Raw genomic sequence first — 19,625 nt, 5'->3', positions numbered from 1 at the left:
TTTAGCTATGTTCAATAGGTTCATACAACAAAGAGATGCTTAGGCAATGTTCTCATTTAATAGGATTTATAAGGATCAATCAGTGATTGTAACATATTCTGCAGTCTGTTTTGACCTCATGAGAAAATAATCCTGAAATCTGAGATCTCACTATTCGGCCAGCATTAACTAACATCATTGCAGTATTTTCTCACAGTCCAAAATAAGTTTGTTTGTTTGTTTGTTTGTTTGTTTGTTTATTAGTTCAATTTATATGCCGCCCTTCCGAAGACTCAGGACGGCTTACAATGCACTTATAGCAATAGCCTTCATTCTTTTGTATATACCTGCTTATTAGGGCTTTTTGGCCCCCCTATAAGCAGTGTTTCTACAAAGTCAGCTTATTGCCCCCACAATCCGGGTCCTCAATTTACCTACCTCGGAAGGATGGAAGGCTGAGTCAACCTTGAGCCTGGTGAGATTTGAACTCGCATTAATTGCAGGCAGCTGGAAGCTAAGTGCTACATAACAGCACTTAGTCTGCTGCACCACCAAGGCTCCTTAAAGCCTAAGTTTGTGTTTTATTACACAAGCTGAAGGCATTCAACATGAATATTCTCAAACTGTTACCATATCAGAATACCATAGGTAAAAGTAATACCAGTCTTGGGATGGGATTTGGAGAAGATACAGAAGCAGGATTTGAGAGGTTCAATGACATGAGCAGCAAGATCCATTCTGCATGGAAATTCCATACTATAAACAATTGTTTGTAGTATTGTTTCCATACTATAAACAATTGTGTCTCTGCGTTGATGAATTATATAAAGGATCTTCTTGGTAATATTCTTTCATAAGTTTATGCAATGATATCCAACATATTTTTTCTTGTTTTCATATTTTTGTGATAAATGGGAAAATGAATGTCTGAACTGTAACAACTCATATAAACCTTTTTCAGCTCCAAATCCACCAACAATTAGAGAAGAACTTTGCACAGCTTCTTATGACACAATCACAGTTCACTGGACTTCAGATGATGAATTCAGTGTGGTCTCCTATGAACTGCAGTATACTATCTTCACTGGACAAGCTAATGTAGTTAGTAAGTACAAAGCATTTTGCATCCAGTTTAATTTTGACTTCCACTAAATCATTTTCCAATATATAAAACAATGAGCAAAATAAAGATAGATAAATATACTTTACATTTTCATTTAGAATCTAAGGCTATAAAAATGAAGCATTGAATTTGAGCAACAAAACATTCTATTATCTAAGAGATTTATGGGGAGCTTTTAGAATTTTCACAAAAAAGTGATTTAAATAGAAGCACAACTCAGAGGCTAAAGATATAATAGCAAAAGCACTTAGACTTATATACCACTTCACAGTGCTTTTTCAGGCCTCTCTAAGTGGTTTACAGAGTCAGCATATTGTCCCCAACAATCTGGGTCCTCATTTTACCCACTTCGGAAGGATGGAAGGCTGAGTCAACCTTGAGCCTGGTGAGATTAGATCTGCTAAAATGCAGGCAGCCCGCAGTCAGTAGAAGTAGCCTCCAGTACTGCATTCTAACCGTGGCTCAGTGCGGTTCATAATGCTTTAACAAGATAAAATTATAATTAAACAGCCTTTAACAGTATAATTGATATACAAATTTATTATAATAGTTATTTTGCAAGGGATATGGCATGGTGTCATGCTAATTTGATTTTAAAAGAGAGAGAAATTGCTCTACTTCCCCTAATTTCACTACAAGGTATACAAAAAGGAATCCCAAACTTCTGAAGGCCCCCAACCTTTCACTATAGGCATAGAAATTGATATATCACATTACAATTCATAGAAAAATGAGAAAGAGGCAGAGTTGTGGAGAAGTTATGTATCATTTGCATTACACTTGTGAAGCAATTGTGTCTGCAAAGGGAATGTTTCATAGCTATTTATTCACTTTTACTTTGCAAATGTCATAAAACTTGGTTCAGTTCTTCATTTTTCTTAACTTAAATGGGCAGCAGAATCATTGGCTTTTCTGAAACATATTCAAAAAGTATCATAAATTCAAACTTTTGAAAAGTAAGCTGAAGTATTTATGTAGTCACATCAAGTTGCTATACATTGCTGTCAATGTATACAGGATTGTGAAAATATTTCTGTCAGTGTATTAATACTATATCAGATGAATTTAGCAACAGGAATCCTTTGGGGAAGTTGATTCAGTTTGATCTTTTGTTCATGCTAAATGTCTTTCTATGAGGTCTTGTTTGTTTTGTCATGAATCAATTTAAACTTGTTACTCAACAACTGAATACCATTATCTAGTCATTCACCTAGAAAGTTACACTTTCCATATTCTAAACTGTTTAATGATTTTTTCCACCATGTTCTTTAGTTGTGAGAGAATGTTACTTAATTTTGAACATTAAAAACTTTATTTTTGATTTTGATCTTCACTCATTTAGATTAATATATCATGTCATATCATATCATATCTCATGTAACCTTACTTTAATTACTTTTGAGCCAATCAGTCTTTCTCAGCCCAACTACCCAAAGTTGTGGGGGAAAATAGTTAGCACTATGTATACACGTTGATCCCCTACTAGAAAACATGGGCTATAAATATAATAAATGAATGCACTGGGATTGTTGTCTTTTTATTTTATTTGTGATACTTTTTGTAGGTTGCTTTACTACCTTGGCTGTGGGTTTTTTACATTTATTTGTATATGATAAGGTCATATGTTAAGTGTTTCTATTTTACTATCAGACATCTTACATGCTTATGGTAAAGGTAGCTGATTTATTTTATTTTTATTGAATATTTAAACTATATAAACATGCATTTTGTCTTTGTTTAGATTGGGTAGATTTTTTTACAGTAAATAAAAATAATGAGGCAATGAGAGAAATCTAATTCAAATTCTTGATTAATATCAAATTTCTTAAGTGATACTTCATAGATTTTTTTTAAATGGTGCTTGTCTGCCTCCTGAAGTAGATATTTTTGCACTTTTGTTTTGTTCTTCCAACTAGAGATGGAATTAAGAGATGCAACAACTTTTTTCTTGCATCTCTTAATTGCACAATGTATATCTTGAATGTGTGTGTGTGTGTGTGTGTGTGTGTGTGTGTGTGTGTGTGATCATAAGAATTATTAGAACTGGACTGGAGAAATCTATTATTATTTTTTAGTACTCGTTTTATTTCAGTTTGTGAGCTTTATATCATTCATTTTCAAAAGATATTTTAAAAAATCTGTGTATTAAAAGTAGTGTATGTTACTAAGTAATGTCTTAATGCTGAAATATATGTTCTTTGTAAATTAAGAATATTCTTCTTATATTTGAGAAATGATCAAACTGGCTCTTCACTTACTAACCAAGTGCATTCTGTTGAAACATTATAAATTGGATTCTAGATCCAGAATCTAATTTTTTTTATATTAACCTAAATCAACTGTTCCCAACCTGATAGGAGGATTTCTGATTAGTGAAGTTAAGGTTTAGCTTTCAAGGAATTCAAGGAATTCTTATGTCTGCAATAGCAGCAACCGTGCTTGGTCTTGATGTTATCACCTTACTGGCACTTCTGGGGGTAGCCTAACCTTCTACATGTGAGTAGGCAACTTCCATGTTTACAAGAAAAATGGAATTAGTATTCAGTAGCTAAGCAGAAATCTATCCCAAGCTTAACCCCATGTACCCATCTTTCACGTTGCTTAGTATTTAATGGTTAGCATTAGCTATGTTTTAAAAATATTTTTAAATAATTTTTATTTACCTTCATTTGGTTTAGGTTAAGCATCAAGTTTTAACCTAACTTTCAATGTATGGCCAGCTATATTTCAAATCACTATATTTCAAAATATAAAACAAACACATTATTTACTGATGGAAAAGGATTGTATTAACCTGGTCACCTCATATTCTTGTTGAATGGTTTAATAATAAAAACCAGTTATTAATTCCATATTAAATAATGATGAAACATGTTTCCTAACACTAAACATTGAAAATTGAATGTTTCCTGAATCTTCTGGATACTACTTAAGCTACATCATGTATATGAAAATATCCAATGAAAGTGGGCAAAAACAGGAACATACAAGCTGATGATATAGTTCTTGGAAACACGTATTTTGTAGCAAGCCTGGGTGTAAAGTTGAGAGTCTTAAATAGCAATTAGAGCAAGACAATAAAGTGAAAAGGCTGTGAAAGAATTCGACTTTCTTAGATTAATCACTAGCAGGCAGGAAAAGCTAATTGCTAGTAAACTGTGCTTCACTCTGACCCACTTTCTGCCTAGCATTATGCTGATGGAAAGCACACTGTGTGGTGAAGACAATACATCAGCTGCAAAACTCTGAAGAGAGACTTTAAACAAAGTCTCTATTGTGGGGAAAAGAGCTGAGGATGTTATTCCAGTCTTAATGAAGTAAAGCTTCACAATGAATCAGCATGAAATATTTTGCCTTAATAGACTGTGAGGGTGGCAAATATTTATTGTATGATGTGGTTGAGATAGACTTGTCATTTTACATAAATTATCACAGTGTGAAATGTGCAAAGTATGGTGTGACAAGTAGCTTCTGTTCTGTATAGTTGCATTAGTGTGTGAACATTTGGTGCCGACTCCCCTTTCTTTTTTGGGCAGGCAACTTAGTGATCTCTTGAGGTTTTGGATGTCATTCCTAAATGACTGTGCAAATGATGCTTTAAAGCACTGGGGGACATAATGTCAGATACTTTTAAGTAGAATATTTTCATACTGAATTGTTTTGAGAATTGAGACTAACCAGTTCTAATGATGTTTCTTGTTCTGCTGTTTTCTATTATAGCTTACAGAAATAAAAAATAACATTTTAGTGAACTAATTATGATTAATTGTGTTTATATCTGGCTTGCCCATCCAGACAATACTGAGTATCCAAAAAACAAAACAAAGAACAATCAATGTTAAGGATATTGTTGTTGTGTTACCAACCAGCAGAGTGTAGAGCACAGAGAAACGTTGCTGAGAGCAATGAATAAGAGATGTGCAAACTGGTTTATCAAAAGTTTACTTTATAGTGAAAAAACAATCTCATAGTCTTTAAACTATGAGAGAGGGTCTTCCAATCCTTGTGACAGTTGGGAGACGCAGAGGTCGGGAGAGGGGGGGGCTAGGAGGGCGCCGCCGCTTCGTTCAAGCGGTGGTGCCCTCCTGCCCCCTCAGCTCATCCTGCTCCCCCGACGGCGACAGAGTGCGGAGCCCTGGACTCCGACTAGTGTACTTAAATGCCAGGTCCGTGGTGAACAAGACACTCCTCGTCCGAGATCTTATAGACGAGGAGGACGCGAACCTGGCTTGTATCACTGAGACCTGGCTGGGGCCGGAGGGCGGTGTCCCTCTCGTGGATTTGTGTCCCCCAGGTTTCCGGATACTACACCAGCCACGACTCCAGGGGAGGGGCGGAGGAGTGGCGGTAGTTATTAAGGAAAGTCTTAGGCCTAGGGAGGTCACTGTTCCTCAGGTTGGCGGGTGTGAATCCCTCCTTTTGAAATGGGACCCTGGAGTTCAGTCTGGGCTGTTGATCATGTACCTCTCCCCCAGCTGCGTGGCCTCAGCCCTGCCCGCACTACTAGATGTCTTAGCCGAATTGACGGTGGAACTCCCCAACCTTTTGGTTGTGGGAGATTTCAATCTGCCATCGGCCGGTGAGTCATCTGAGTTGGTGCGGGAGTTCATGACCTCCATGACGGCCATGGACCTGACTCAGATTGTACAGGGCCCAACTCATATTGGAGGACACACACTCGACCTTATTTTTCTCTCTGGACAGTGGATAAATGATCGTGGGGAGGGGACTCTATCTATTGACCCTCTGTCATGGACCGATCATTCCCTCCTTAGACTCGACTTTTCCTCTGCCACCCCCCGTCACAGGGGTGTGGAACCAGTAAGATGGTTCCGCCCCAGGCGCCTGATGGAACCCGAAAGTTTCCTGATGGAGCTTGGGTCATTTCCCGCCTCCTTAGCCCACGATTCATCTGAGTCCCTTGTCGCGGCCTGGGAACAGGCTGCGGTGGGGGCCTTGGATCGAATCGCGCCTTTGCGGCCTCTGATCCGACGCAGATCCCGGGCGGCTCCTTGGTTTACCGTGGAGCTCAGGGAAATGAAGCATCGGAAAAGACGCCTGGAGGGTGGTTGGAGATCCTCCCGATCCGAGTCCGACCGAACACAACTAAGAACCCATATTAGGTCTTATCTTGTGGCGATGGAAGTGGCGAAACGTAACTATTTCGCCACTCTCATTGCATCTGCAGAAAATCGCCCAGCAGCCCTGTTTAGAGTGACCCGCTCCCTCCTTAATCAGGGAGCGAGGGAGGACCTCTTACAGGGCCGTGCTGAGGATTTTGCACAGTTTCTGCAAGATAAAATCACTCAGATTCGGACCGGGTTGGACTCCGACTGGACAGAGTCCGTTGTGGTGACAGGGCCTAGCCTCGGTGGAGACATCTGGGTTGAGTTTGAGCCTGTTTCATTGGATGACGTGGACAGGATTATGGGTAGGTTGGGGTCTTCCACATGTTTACTGGACCCTTGTCCCTCCTGGCTTGTTTCGGCAGCCAGGGAGGTGACTGGAGACTGGATCCAGGCTATTGTCAACGCTTCACTAAAGGAAGGGGTCTTTCCCGCTGCGCTTAAAGAGGCGGTGGTTCGACCCCTCCTTAAGAAGCCTAACCTGGATCCTGACGTACTTAACAACTACCGTCCAGTCTCCAACCTTCGCTTTTTAGCGAAGGTTGTTGAGTCCGTGGTGGCACAGCAATTCCCTCAATTCCTGGAGGAAACTGACTACCTGGATCCTTACCAATCTGGTTTCAGGCGTGGCCACAGCACGGAAACGGCATTGGTCGCCCTAGTAAATGATCTCTGGCGGGCCAGGGATGGGGGTTGCTCCTCCATCCTGGTCCTTCTTGACCTCTCAGCGGCATTCGATACCATCGACCATGGTATCCTGCTGCAGCGGCTCAGGGGGATAGGGTTAGGAGGCACTGTTTTACAGTGGTTCTCCTCCTATCTCTCGGGCCGTCTGCAGTCTGTTTGGGCGGGGGGTCAGGGATCCTCCCAGAGGCCTCTCACTTGTGGGGTGCCTCAGGGATCGGTTCTCTCCCCTCTGCTCTTTAATATCTATATGAAACCGCTGGGTGAGATCATCCGTGGTTTTGGGGTGAGGTATCATCAATATGCTGATGATACCCAGCTTTACATCTCCACCCCTGACCACCCTAGGGATGCCCTTTCCGTGATGTCCCACTGCCTGGAAGCGGTGCGGGTTTGGATGGGGAGGAACAGGCTTAGACTCAACCCTTCCAAGACTGAGTGGCTGTGGATGCCGGCATCCCGGGATCTGGAGGTTCCATCCTTAATGATCGGAGGTGAAATCCTTGCTCCCTCCGACAGGGTCCGCAACTTGGGTGTCCTCCTGGATTCTCGGCTGTCTTTAGATGACCATCTGACGGCCGTAACCAGGGGGGCCTTCGCACAGGTCCGTCTTGTGCGCCAGTTGCGCCCGTTCCTAGACCGGGATGCCCTCGCCACGGTCACTCACGCCCTTGTTACCTCTAGGTTGGACTACTGTAACACCCTCTACATGGGGCTGCCCTTGGGATGTGTCCGGAGGCTTCAGCTAGTCCAAAATGCAGCCGCGCTGGTAGTTACGGGGGCGTCTAGATACTCCCGTGTAACACCTCTCCTGCGTGAGCTGCACTGGCTACCGGTGGCACTCCGGATACGTTTCAAGGTGCTGGTGCTCACCTATAAAGCCCTTCATGGCTTAGGCCCGGGGTACTTGCAGGACCATCTCCAGCCGTTCTCCCATCGTCCTGTGCGCTCTCACAGAGTCGGCCTCCTCAGGGTGCCGTCGGCCAAACAATGTCGGCTGACGACCCCCAGGGGGAGGGCGTTCTCTGTGGGAGCCCCGACCCTCTGGAATGGATTGCCCACTGAGCTCAGGACAGCCCCCGACCTTCTTTCCTTCCGTCGCGAGCTGAAGACGTGGCTCTTCTGCCAATTAAACTGATCCATTTGGGGGTACACTGGTATAATTTTAAATCGTTTTTAATTGGGTTACTGATTTTAATTTGGTATTGTATTGTGATTTGTATTGAAGTTGTCATTTTGTAAGCCGCCTTGAGTCCCTAGGGAGAAAGGCGGCATATAAATCGCAATAAATAAAATAAATAAATAAATAAACAAATCCAAGTCTTTGCCAGTTAAATCAGTCCAGTGATACAAGAACTTCTTACCACACAAACAGTAGTTGGTTAGAATAACAAACTCACTCTGGTTCACAAACCACGATGGTAACAAATCCATCCAACCAATGATAGCACAATGGTTGCAACTCCACACACAATGGTAGCTTGTCATCAACTGAATATGTGATAGTACCTTTCTTAAATACGTTCACAGCTGACTCAGCATTACAATGAATCAGCAGGAAAACTTTAAAGTCACACAATACATATTCATATTAAAGTCACAGAACACATATATTGCCTGGACAACTTGTTAGGCTCAAACCATATCCTAACAAGTGAGGTTGTTACAGAGATGCCATTTAAACTGAAGTAGTGTGTATATTGTATACAGTTTTAAATATATTTACTAAGTCTGCACTATTATTAATCTTCTCATCGTTCCCACCACCCATCTCCTTCCATTTATGACTGTATGACTGTAATTTTGTTGCTTGTATCCTTACGATTTATGTTGATATTGTTTCCTGATTGCTTATTTGTACCCTATGACTATCATTAAGTGTTGTACCTTATGATTCTTGATGAATGTATCTTTTCTTTTATGTACACTGAGAGCATATGCACCAAGACAAATTCCTTGTGTGTCCAATCACACTTGGTCAATTAAAAAAAAAGATCTAATATAGGTAGTTTTCGACTTACAACAGCTTATTTAGTGACCGTTCAAAGTTATAATGGCATGGAAAAATGTGACTTATGACTGTTTTTCACACGTATGACCTTTGCAGCATCCCCGTGGTCACATGATCAAAGTTCAGATGCTTGGCAACTGGTTCATATTTATGCTGGTTGCAGTGTCCTGGGATCAGGTGATCAGTTTTTGAGATCTTCTGATAAGCAAAGTCAACAGGGAATCTAGATGCACTTAATAACTGTGTTACTAAGTTAACAAACGTAATGATTCACTTAACAACTGTCATAAAAAGTCATAAAATGGAGCAAAACTCACTTAACAAATGTCTCACTTAGCAACAGAAATTTTGGGCTCAATTGTGTCTATCTGTACAGAGGTACAGATAGAGGACTACCTCTATAGTTTTGTAAACTTTTCTTTTTAGTACCTGTGCACAATATTCTTCACTTGTTTTGACATTTAGTATTTGTCATGGTATTAGGTAAGCAAGAAGTTGAAAGTGAATATTTTGTCATAAATTGAAAGTCATGATCATTGCAAAAGAAATGGAAAAGCTCATCAATCAGCCAATACATTAGCAGAGAAGTAATAGCTGTTATTTGATATGCAATGACTACATATTTATTCTTTAGAAACAATGTTTTGGTTAACATCTGACCACATTTACAATTTAGACTGTTGAAGTGTTCTAGAATTTGCTTTCCAAATTCTCCTATTAGATCAATATTCATTATCCATAGGTCAATTAGTAATTTAAAATATTGATTTTTTTTTAAAAAAAAGATGAATTAATATCTAATTTTTAAAAAAGATGTATTAATTTCTATCCATTGCTTCTTGTCCTGCCTTCGTGTATTTTGGAAAATACTTTGACCCTCTATTCTTTGTGGCAACCCCTTAGATATTGGTACACTGCTGTCATGTCACTCCTAGTGCTTTGTGTAATGTGTAATGACTTTGTGTAATGAACACAACTAGTAACATCCCTTGTCCCTTTCCTTTCCATTTATTATTCATATTCTTTATAAACTTCCCTCTAAAAGTCTTCCAGTGGGGATTTTCCCCCTTGTTAAGTCAATGTCATATCTATAAGAGAATAACAGATTTGGAAGGGATTCTGTTTAATTGGATGTGTTGATTACTTGGATGTATTAGGTCTGTTTTTAGTAAAAATGTTGTTTTCTTTACTTTAAAAGAGTGATTGATTGATTCTTTATAGATAAATTCAGATAATTTTCCCTTTGCAACTATGTGCATAATGGCTCAACTGGCTATAAGAGCCTGAAATACATTTAAGAAAATAAGATTTTACAATTTGTCAAAAGTACTGAAATCTGGAACCTTGGTAGAAAGCTTTCTAATGTCTCTGAATTCATCTGGTAGTTATATTTGATTTACTACTCTGTCTCCCTAATTAAGCACAGATTTAAAGCTCATTCAGTCACAGTGATTTTCCTGCACTCATATTACCATTATGCTTACTTAGTGCAAAAACATCATATATGGCCAACCTATTACATATTTGTGCCAGTGACTTTTCAAAAATCTAATTACATGGATTGATGAATTCATTACCAAGAAATTATAGCCAAAATGGGATGCTACAATTATATACTAACACAATCATTTCCTTTGGACTATGAAAGGAAAGGGAAAGAATCCAGTCTACATATTGAGCTCTGCCTCCCCACCAATTAGGAATGGAAAATGCTATGGTCAATTGTACTATAATCTTTAATTAGAATCCATTTCATTAATACTTAATGAATAATTAATAATAAAATGAATAATTAATAAGAGCCGAGGTGGTGCAGTGGTTAGAGTGCAGTACTGCAGCTACTTCAGCTGACTGCTAGTTCAGCAGATCAGCGGATCAAATCTCACCGGCTCAAGGTTGACTCAGCCTTCCATCCTTCCGAGGTGGGTAAAATGAGGACCCAGATTGTTGGGGGCAATATGCTATCTAGTATACTGTCTTTGGTGTAAGCCGCCCAGAGTCCTCGGAGAGTGGACGGCATAGAAATATGACAAATAAATAAATAAATAAATAAATAAATAAATAAATAAATAAATACTTAATATTATTTGATTAATAATTAATATGCTTCTAAACATGAACATGTGCATGAATTCTGCAGAAAACATGAGGGCATCCAGCAAATTCCAATTTGTCTGTTGGCCAGATAACATTTGTTTATAGTGGATCATCTTCAGGATACTTTGCTACAATATAGATAGTTTTATTATTTATTTATTTCAGTTTATATGGCCATCCATCTCAGATTCATGACTCTGGGTAGCTAACAGCATTAAAAGAAAATATAAAAGATTAAAAAAAACAGAAAACCACCTGCCCACAACACACACAGAAACAATGATCAGGGTAATAACAGAGGCATTAATCACAAGTCAACATAACCAATGTATGGACCAAGCCACACCTTTCTGATCCCCAATAGTAAAATATTACCAATTGTAAGTTAAAATATTAAGAAAACATTGATTAATATATATGATTAAACAATATGAAAAAATAAAATAATTACATATAGAGAAAAATTCTTTATTATTATTTTCAACCACATAGGAAAGAAAAGCATCACAAGCTTAATAAAGAGCTTGACAATTGTGCATTCTTAAAGATTATCTATCTACATATATGTTTGTGTGTGTGTGTTGTATTTTAAATAATTAAAATGCGTTAGTATTACTAATTGACTCTTACACTGATGTTTTTTATAATTAAATATTACATATTATATCATTAAATATTACAAGGATTTGCCAATGATTTTCTCCCACCCACCAACTTATTTTTGGAACTTTTATCACCAATAAATTTTTGAGTAAAAAAAAATATAAAGGATTATTTCCAGATTAACTTTCCCTTCCAGGTTCTCAGAATTCTGCCTAAAATATCTCATTACAGCCAGTGTACTTATCTTTGATTTGTACTTATAGAGTATTTAAAATTTATACTGTACCATATGAGATAGTTTACTATCCTTGCTTTAATGCATTTCTTTTTAAAATCAAAAACATGAATTTGTTTATATGATCAAACCAGAATTATCGATTCCAAATTTTGTCTTATCTCATTGTCATCACAGTAGCACAGGCTCCCAATATCCTATAGATGGTAATACCTTACAAAAGAAATGGAAACTCTATAATATCCCTGTATTATACTGTTGAAGGGAATTTGGAAGTTGTTAACTTTCCCTTAAGAGTTTTAGTTAACTGAAAAACAGATGGCAGGACTGAAACCATTTTCCCAAAATACTTAAGACAACTTATCTGATTAAGTTACAAAAATTACCTATAAGTTTATACCACTTTTTGAAATTCCTAGCTTTTTTTTTAGGTCCATCCCATAGTCCATCCTTCCCCCTCCCTCCCTCCCTCCCTCCTTCACTTATATCTTATAGGAGCCTTTTATATAACTAATAAACTTCAGCCTAGTTGTCATCTCATTAGAACAGTAAATTGCCCCCAATACAGACTGGCTCTTTTATTTCAGTTTTTTTTTTATTATTCTTGAGATGGAGTGTGGATCTCATCTCAAAATCAATGGAAAACTTACCGTTGATTGGCCAGATGCTTAACTGTTCAAAGAAACAAAGGACTTCTGCTCCTTTGAATTCTTGAACAGCTTCAGGTTCACCTTATTTCAGGGGTAATGAATGAATGCTTCGTAAAACAATTAATGATTTTGATTTGAAATGCAGGTCTGTGTAATTCAGCCGACAGCTGGATGATTGTTCCAAATATCAAACAAAACCATTACACAGTGCATGGCCTGCAGAGTGGCACCAAGTACATATTTGTTGTTAAGGCCATTAATCAGGCTGGCAGCCGCAACAGTGAACCTGGAAAGCTGAAGACAAATAGTGAGTAGTTTTACATTAACCTAAATGCATTTGTTTCTCATCTTGATCTGACTCAGTTAGACACTTGAAAAGTACAGAGATAATGTACTCCCTCCCATTTTAGTGTTTTCCTGTACAATTCTTATTCCATTCAGCAGAAATGTTTGCTAAAGTCTTTCAGCCTGACAACTTACTATTAATATTTATGGAAGCACCTAAACTCTGAAGCACCATGAACAATTTAGGGAAGGATACAAAGGGAATACTATTTACTTTTGCTTTCTAAAAGTTTCCATTCCATGCTAACTTTTATTTATTTTTATACTGTATACTGCTTATCTAAGTACATTCAAGGTTTCAACTTACAAAGGTCAAAATAGGAATTACTGAGAAAACAAGGCAACTACAAAACTTAGCAGGACCATTGAATAAATTAAAATAATTGGGGGTGGGAGAGGACTTATGGGAAAATAATCAAATAGCTTATTAGGGACTTCATCAATAGAAATTAAACACTTTTTCATGCATGTTTAAAACTGTTATCTTGTTCATATTCTAGGTCAGCCATTCAAACTGGATCCCAAGTCTGCTCATAGAAAGCTAAAAGTGTCTCACGATAACTTGACTGTGGAGCGAGATGAAACCTCTTCTAAGAAAAGCCACACCCCTGAGCGTTTTACCAGCCAAGGCAGCTATGGGGTAGCTGGCAATGTGTTTATTGACAGTGGACGTCATTACTGGGAGGTGGTTATCAGTGGAAGTACATGGTAGGTGGGTCAACCCAAAGAAACTGACAAAATATTATAATGCAGCTTTAATCTGTGGGTTTTGTTGTTGGTTTCTGCAATAGTAAAAAAAAAGTTTGCTGTAAAGGCATCAGCAGTTCAGATTATATTAACACCTTAAATCAGACCTGATGAGACCAGTTTACAATGTTTCTAGAATCAGGACTGAAATGATAGCTTCTAGGCAGAGACATTTCCGGATTGGGATTCATAGCCTTTTATAAATCCATTCTATTCCAGAAACCATATCAGAACTTAGAAGAATGAAGAAATAAATTTGAGAATAGATATTCTACTAGTAATTTTTTTAACTAATAGTTCAGAATAGGGGGGGTGCAATGGCTCAACAGGTAAAGATGCTAAGCATGTCAGTTGGAAAGCTGACAGCCCGAGTTTGAAACCTAAGCACCACATGATGGAGTGAGTTCTTGTTACTTGTCCCAGTTCCTGCCAATCTAGCAGTTTGAAAGCATGCAAATGCGAGTAGATAAATAGGTACCACTTTGATGGGAAGGTAACAGCATTCTGTGCACCTCTACATATAGCCATGCTGGCCACATGACCATAGAAGTGTCTTCAGATAATGCTAAGAAACAGAGATGAGCACTGCCCCCTTTATCTGTAATAGTTCAGAACGATTGTTTTAACCTATGTAAACTAAGCCTTTTTCATTTTGACTGCTACAATTTTATAACATGGCTCTTTTTATAGCAGAGAAATTTTGGACAATAAGATTTGCATGAGTTGCCTCTCACAGAATAAGGAAGAACATGAACTAAATATATAGTGTTCTTGAACTGCAAAACTCATTTTTAAAGGACATATGGCTTCAGAAATACAGCAAATACAGTAAATGACATGAATTATATATTTTCTTAATTTTGTTTTTATAGGTATGCCATTGGTGTTTCTTATAAGTCTGTACCAAAACATGAATGGATTGGAAAGAATTCTGCTTCATGGGTTCTTTGTCGCTGCAACAATACATGGGTGGTGAGACATAACAGCAAAGAAATTCCAATAGACCCTGCACCCCATCTTCGCCGTGTTGGCATTTTGCTAGACTATGACAATGGTTCTTTGGCCTTTTATGATGCCTTGAATTCTCTACATCTTTACACTTTTGATATTACATTTTCACAGCCTGTGTGCCCAACGTTCACAGTCTGGAATAAATGTTTGACAATAATAACAGGCCTTCCAATCCCAGATCATTTAGATTTTACTGAGCAGATGCCATGATCAATACTGAATGAAGATGGATGATGAATGTCCTATGGACCTTACCTATACTTTTACTGAACTTTGATTGAAAAAGGGAAATACATTTCATACAAAAAAGAAGTCTTTATCTGTTTTCAGCCAACAGTCAAAACAGGAAGATCTCCTTGGACATTACTATTTGTTTTGTATTAAAAGCAAGATATGGCTTTAATAATTTTTCAGATTGTTTTTGTATCTAGTCTCCTTCAGAAAACTTATAAATTATTTATATTAAAAAAAAAAAAACCTTCTAACAGGAACCCCCAATTTGGTATTTGCATCTGAGCACCTCATAACAAAGACTTCTTTTTGCACATGAAGAGCTGTGTCACAAAGGTTCCTACTAGATGTCTCCAATAATTTTATTTTATAATAGAGTTATTTGGAATTATTTGAAAGAAGGATACAATACTTATTCGTCAATTTTGTTCTTATGGTGCTTTCCTAGCAATCACTTTTCACTCCATGAAATACCGCTTCAATTTGGAGCGTATTAAATTATACTTTAATGTATAAAGTCAGTGTCTGAATCAACAGCAGTCAATATTATTGATAACAATTTTCTTAAATACTAATTATTCACCTCTGTCACCGTTAGGAATATGTATTTTTTATTTTTCTTTTTGGTTTCAGAAAACCGTCAACTAGAATGAAACAACTAAGATAGATCTAATGTTATGTATTAGATAAAAGTATCACTAAGATCAAATGATGATCAATTTCTGATGGTATTGATTTGGATACGTATCATTGAAAAGGTACACAAAGCAGCCACATGCAGTGCTAGGGATAGGCAATGTAAAACTGATTTTAAGTTTAAAAATGAGATTTTGTTATGTTATAGTATATCAATAAAAATAGTAAAAGGAATCTGTTTTGTAAACAGTGCCGGAAAGAGCCATTCTTCACTCTATCATTCTGTGGGACTTTGAAGGGATCCAGGGTTTCAATTTTCTTCTTAATTCATTTCTTTTGAGGAGTAAGGTCTATAGGATCAAGTTTTTGAGGTCATGAATTTTTTTCAGCAAGAATTCCAAATGAAAATACTTAATTGTAAAATCTTCACATAAAGACTGAAAATACTTTTGCTTTAAAAAGATACATTATTAAACCAATGTATTCTCCTGAAAAGATATTTTTTTTACCTGAATGGAAGATCAAAATAATTATAGAAAGTATGAGGGTCACTAAAAATATCAACAATGAGGTAGTAAATCTTTTTTGTCTATTCTTGCTTTTTCAGAATCAGGTGATCCAGTCCAAACCAGGAGAATTTCACGCCTTGGCTGAACCCTTCACTCGCTTTTTGGTCTTTATCCAAATCGGTACTTTAAGTAAATAAACCCTATAATCACATTATCTGCACAAAAATGCTCATAAGAATAATTAGCCAAACTAAATTTCAGGGAAAAAAAATAATTAAAAGTTGACATAATGGCAGCCAACCAATGACTATGGAATTTAGTCCCTTCTTCTATCTCCTTGTGAATATTTATCTGTGTATCATGCTGTCATAATGTGTACATTAACATTTCTCCTGTCCCTTGCTTTAATGTTTTTCAATCTTGGCAGCTTTAAGATGTATGGACTTCAACTCCTAGAATTCCTCAGCAAGCATGTACACATGTTGAAAGTTGCCAAGATGGATAAACACTGTTGGCCAGCTCAACTGCTGGCCAAGAAAAAGAACCACTATAGGAACCTTGCACTATACCAGGGTTTCAAACTCGATCACATTGCGGGCCGAATCGTGACATATTGTGATGTTTTTTGCCTTTGCGGAGGTGGGGTGGCCGTGGCCGCATGGGACGTATCCAGCCCACGGGCCTCCAGTTTGACAGGCCTACATTATACTTTCTAGCAAAACAACAAATTCCTAGTATTTGTTAGAACTATTAATAGCTAAAACTACCAACTTTTTTCCTCCTATCTTACCTCCAGGGCCTTTTGCTTTTTTTTTTTTTTTTTAGTATAAGCATATTTACTTTGTTTTATTAGAAAACAGAAAAACTAACAAAACAAAAACATACGTCCAGCACTAACAACAAAAAAGACCAAAAAAAGGATGTACAAAAGAAAAAAATGTGATCCAAATAACAAATAAATTTAGCATATAGAATCCACCTTGGGTGGATGTTGAAAAAAAGAAAAAGCAGTAAATTTTCCTCCCCTTTTACATACATACAGTACGTATACTGTGTTTCACCCAAAAAAGACCTATCCCGCAAAGAAGCCCTAGCCCGATTTTTACATCTGTGCCTAATATAAGCCCTACCTCCAAAATAAACCCTAGTTAAGTCACCCCCCCCCCCCCGGTCTGGTTGTATGAGGTGGGGCAAGGAGCAGATATAAAAATCAAGTTAGGGCTGCCCCATGCTCCCCGCACCTGCCTACCTTACAACTGCTGCAGCAAGGCCTCCTATACCTCAACACCTGTTGCACTGCTGCCTGACTTCTGCAGCTGCTCGCAGCAGGGCACCACATGGCACATCGTGCTGGTGCTTCCACCTGTGGCAGAATGCCACAAGCCTTGTGCCGGTGCTGCCACTCGCGGCAGAACACCACAAGCCTCGTCGCGCTGGTGCCCCTGCTTGCAGCAGGATGCTGCAATGTTCATTGCACCAGTGCCTCTGCTAGTGTGCATTGGCAAAACACACCACGCAGCCTCCTGTGAGCAGTGGCACCAGCACAACTAGCCACGCGGTTTCTGGCCAGGACTGGTTGCGAGCAGCTGCCTGTTGTAGATGGTTAGTTTGAAGAGGTTGATTCATTAGAGCTCAGTAAGTCCCCAATAAACTTTCAAATGAAGGGGCAGGAAAGAATAGCATGGGATGTTTTAGGCCCATGCTTTCTGGCCTTTTCACTGTCCAAGGGTTACCTACCTGAAAATACTGTGTAGGAAGATGCAATACACTCTGGTAGTCTGGTGTTTTTTTCCCTGCATGTCTCCTATTTAAAAGCTAATACTTTTAGAAGTTTAATCATTTCTCCATGTTTATGGCTTCTCAGAAGAATTTAAGCATTGAAAAATGAAGTTGCTGGGTGTAATTCTTCATTAAAGCTGAGCCACTCTTCAGAGTAGATCATTAGGCTGGCACCTTTCTGTTTCATCAGATAGCCTGTAGGTTTTAGCATGACCTTCAAGCTCCAACTAGCACTGCACAGAACTATTACATTCTTTGTGAGTCAGACACACAAAACTCCTTTTTAAGCAGCAAGTTGGTTAAGGTTTGCCAAAGTTTCTCAACCATATTTTCTTCAATAATGGGTAGAGGAGATGACAGCATATTTATTCATCTTGCCAAATACTTGAGAAAGGATCATTTTTAATATCCTGCAGGAATGCCTTTCAATTCTTTGTTTTTATCATGTAAATGACAGTGCTATTAATAAATATGCCTTGGTAAAAGAGAGATCACTTTGTCAGGGAGCAAAGTACACTGGCGGCCTATGAAACACCACTTACAATTACAGGTAATCCTTGAGGTACGACAGTACATTGAATGAATGTTCAAAATTACAATGCACACCTGAAATGCTAAATACAAATTCATTTCAAAGTTACAAATTTTGCAGCCTCCACACCCCCCCCCCACAGCAGTCATTCACACTTACAACCGACTGCAGAGATGTTGCAGCACACCTATCCACCTACTTCCCTCCCATCTTACATGTCCAGATCCTTAGAGGCCCCTAGAACCCAGTATGTTGGACTGTTTTGCCAATATATTGGGAGTTGTGGCCCACCAGCTGCCAGCGGAGCTGATGGCAGATGATGAGGAGATTGGGGAGGAACTTGGGCCAGTTCTGGAGTCTGAGGAAGGCTCTGATGGATGCTCTGCATCATACGCAGAGATAGAGCCAGGGACGTCCGACATTTCTCAGCCTCCAAAGAAGGAGGCTGCCTTTGGAGGCTGATATGAGTGAGAAGGAAGAACAGCTGGGACCTGTTTCGGATGCACGTATGTGCAGAGCAGTTAGGAAAGGTGAACAACAGAGGACAAGGAGTTGACTCAGGAAGCAAATCACATGTGGATACTGAATGGCCCCTCCCTGTCTGGGGAATAAATAGAAGGAAAGGGGAGTGGTGATTGTAGGAGACAACAGTTCGTATTTCTGAAGATTTTGCTCATTGTGTTTCGTGCCACAAAGACTGCTTGCCAGATTTTCAGCCTTTTGGTTGGAAGCTCACAGCCTTGCAATTATTGCAAGGAACTGATAAAGTCTGTTACTGCAATTAATTCCTTGAAGGACTATTGCCTGGACTTTTCAGTGGGTGAATTCAATTAATTCACAAGAGGTAAATAAAGGAGGTTTTCATGACAAGGAATCTGTTTCTTGCTTCTGCTAAGGCTGGGTCATAACAGTGGGTTCTATGCATTCCTCCCCACCCCCACTCCCATCACCATTCACTTACTTACTTTTCGACAAGCTCAGGAAGTCACCATAGAGAAAGCTTCTCCCTTGCCAGGCCACACACATAATCAAGAATAAGAAATCTGATCTCTTTTGCTTCCATTGCAATCCTTTGCTTTCCAGCCAGCATAAACTACTACAATTTCTTCTTAGCTTCACAGGCACTAGTTTTACGCTAAGAAGCTAAGAAGAAATTGTAGTAGTTTATGCTGGCTGGAAAGCAAAGGATTGCAATGGAAGCAAAAGAGATCAGATTTCTTCGTGATTATGCCACCTGGCCCAGCAAGGGAGTGGCCTTTTCTACACTGACTTCCTGAGCTTGTTGAAATGTAAGTGGTGACGGAGTGGAGATGGGAAGGAGGCTCAC

At 38.7% G+C, this 19,625-nt stretch overlaps 1 protein-coding gene across 1 annotated transcript in view; it reads left to right on the top strand.

Annotated features, from left to right (window-relative positions):
- The window catches only part of MID1 (midline 1), a 271,066-nt gene extending 255,363 nt beyond the window's left edge, over positions 1–15,703 (top strand). The window contains exons 7-10 of the mRNA XM_070942927.1: positions 941–1,084; positions 12,654–12,815; positions 13,354–13,561; positions 14,473–15,703. Coding sequence (XP_070799028.1) covers positions 941–1,084; positions 12,654–12,815; positions 13,354–13,561; positions 14,473–14,821 — 863 coding nt within the window. The 3' untranslated portion in view covers positions 14,822–15,703. The remainder of the gene's footprint in view (positions 1–940; positions 1,085–12,653; positions 12,816–13,353; positions 13,562–14,472) is intronic.
- The last annotated feature ends 3,922 nt before the right edge of the window (positions 15,704–19,625 follow it).

Source organism: Pituophis catenifer, unplaced genomic scaffold (genome assembly GCF_029215685.1).
Source record: "Pituophis catenifer annectens isolate HBS135680 unplaced genomic scaffold, rPitCat1.0.hap2 SCAF_4, whole genome shotgun sequence".
Taxonomy (NCBI): Eukaryota; Metazoa; Chordata; class Lepidosauria; order Squamata; family Colubridae; genus Pituophis; species Pituophis catenifer.
This window is presented reverse-complemented; position numbering and strand designations above follow the sequence as displayed.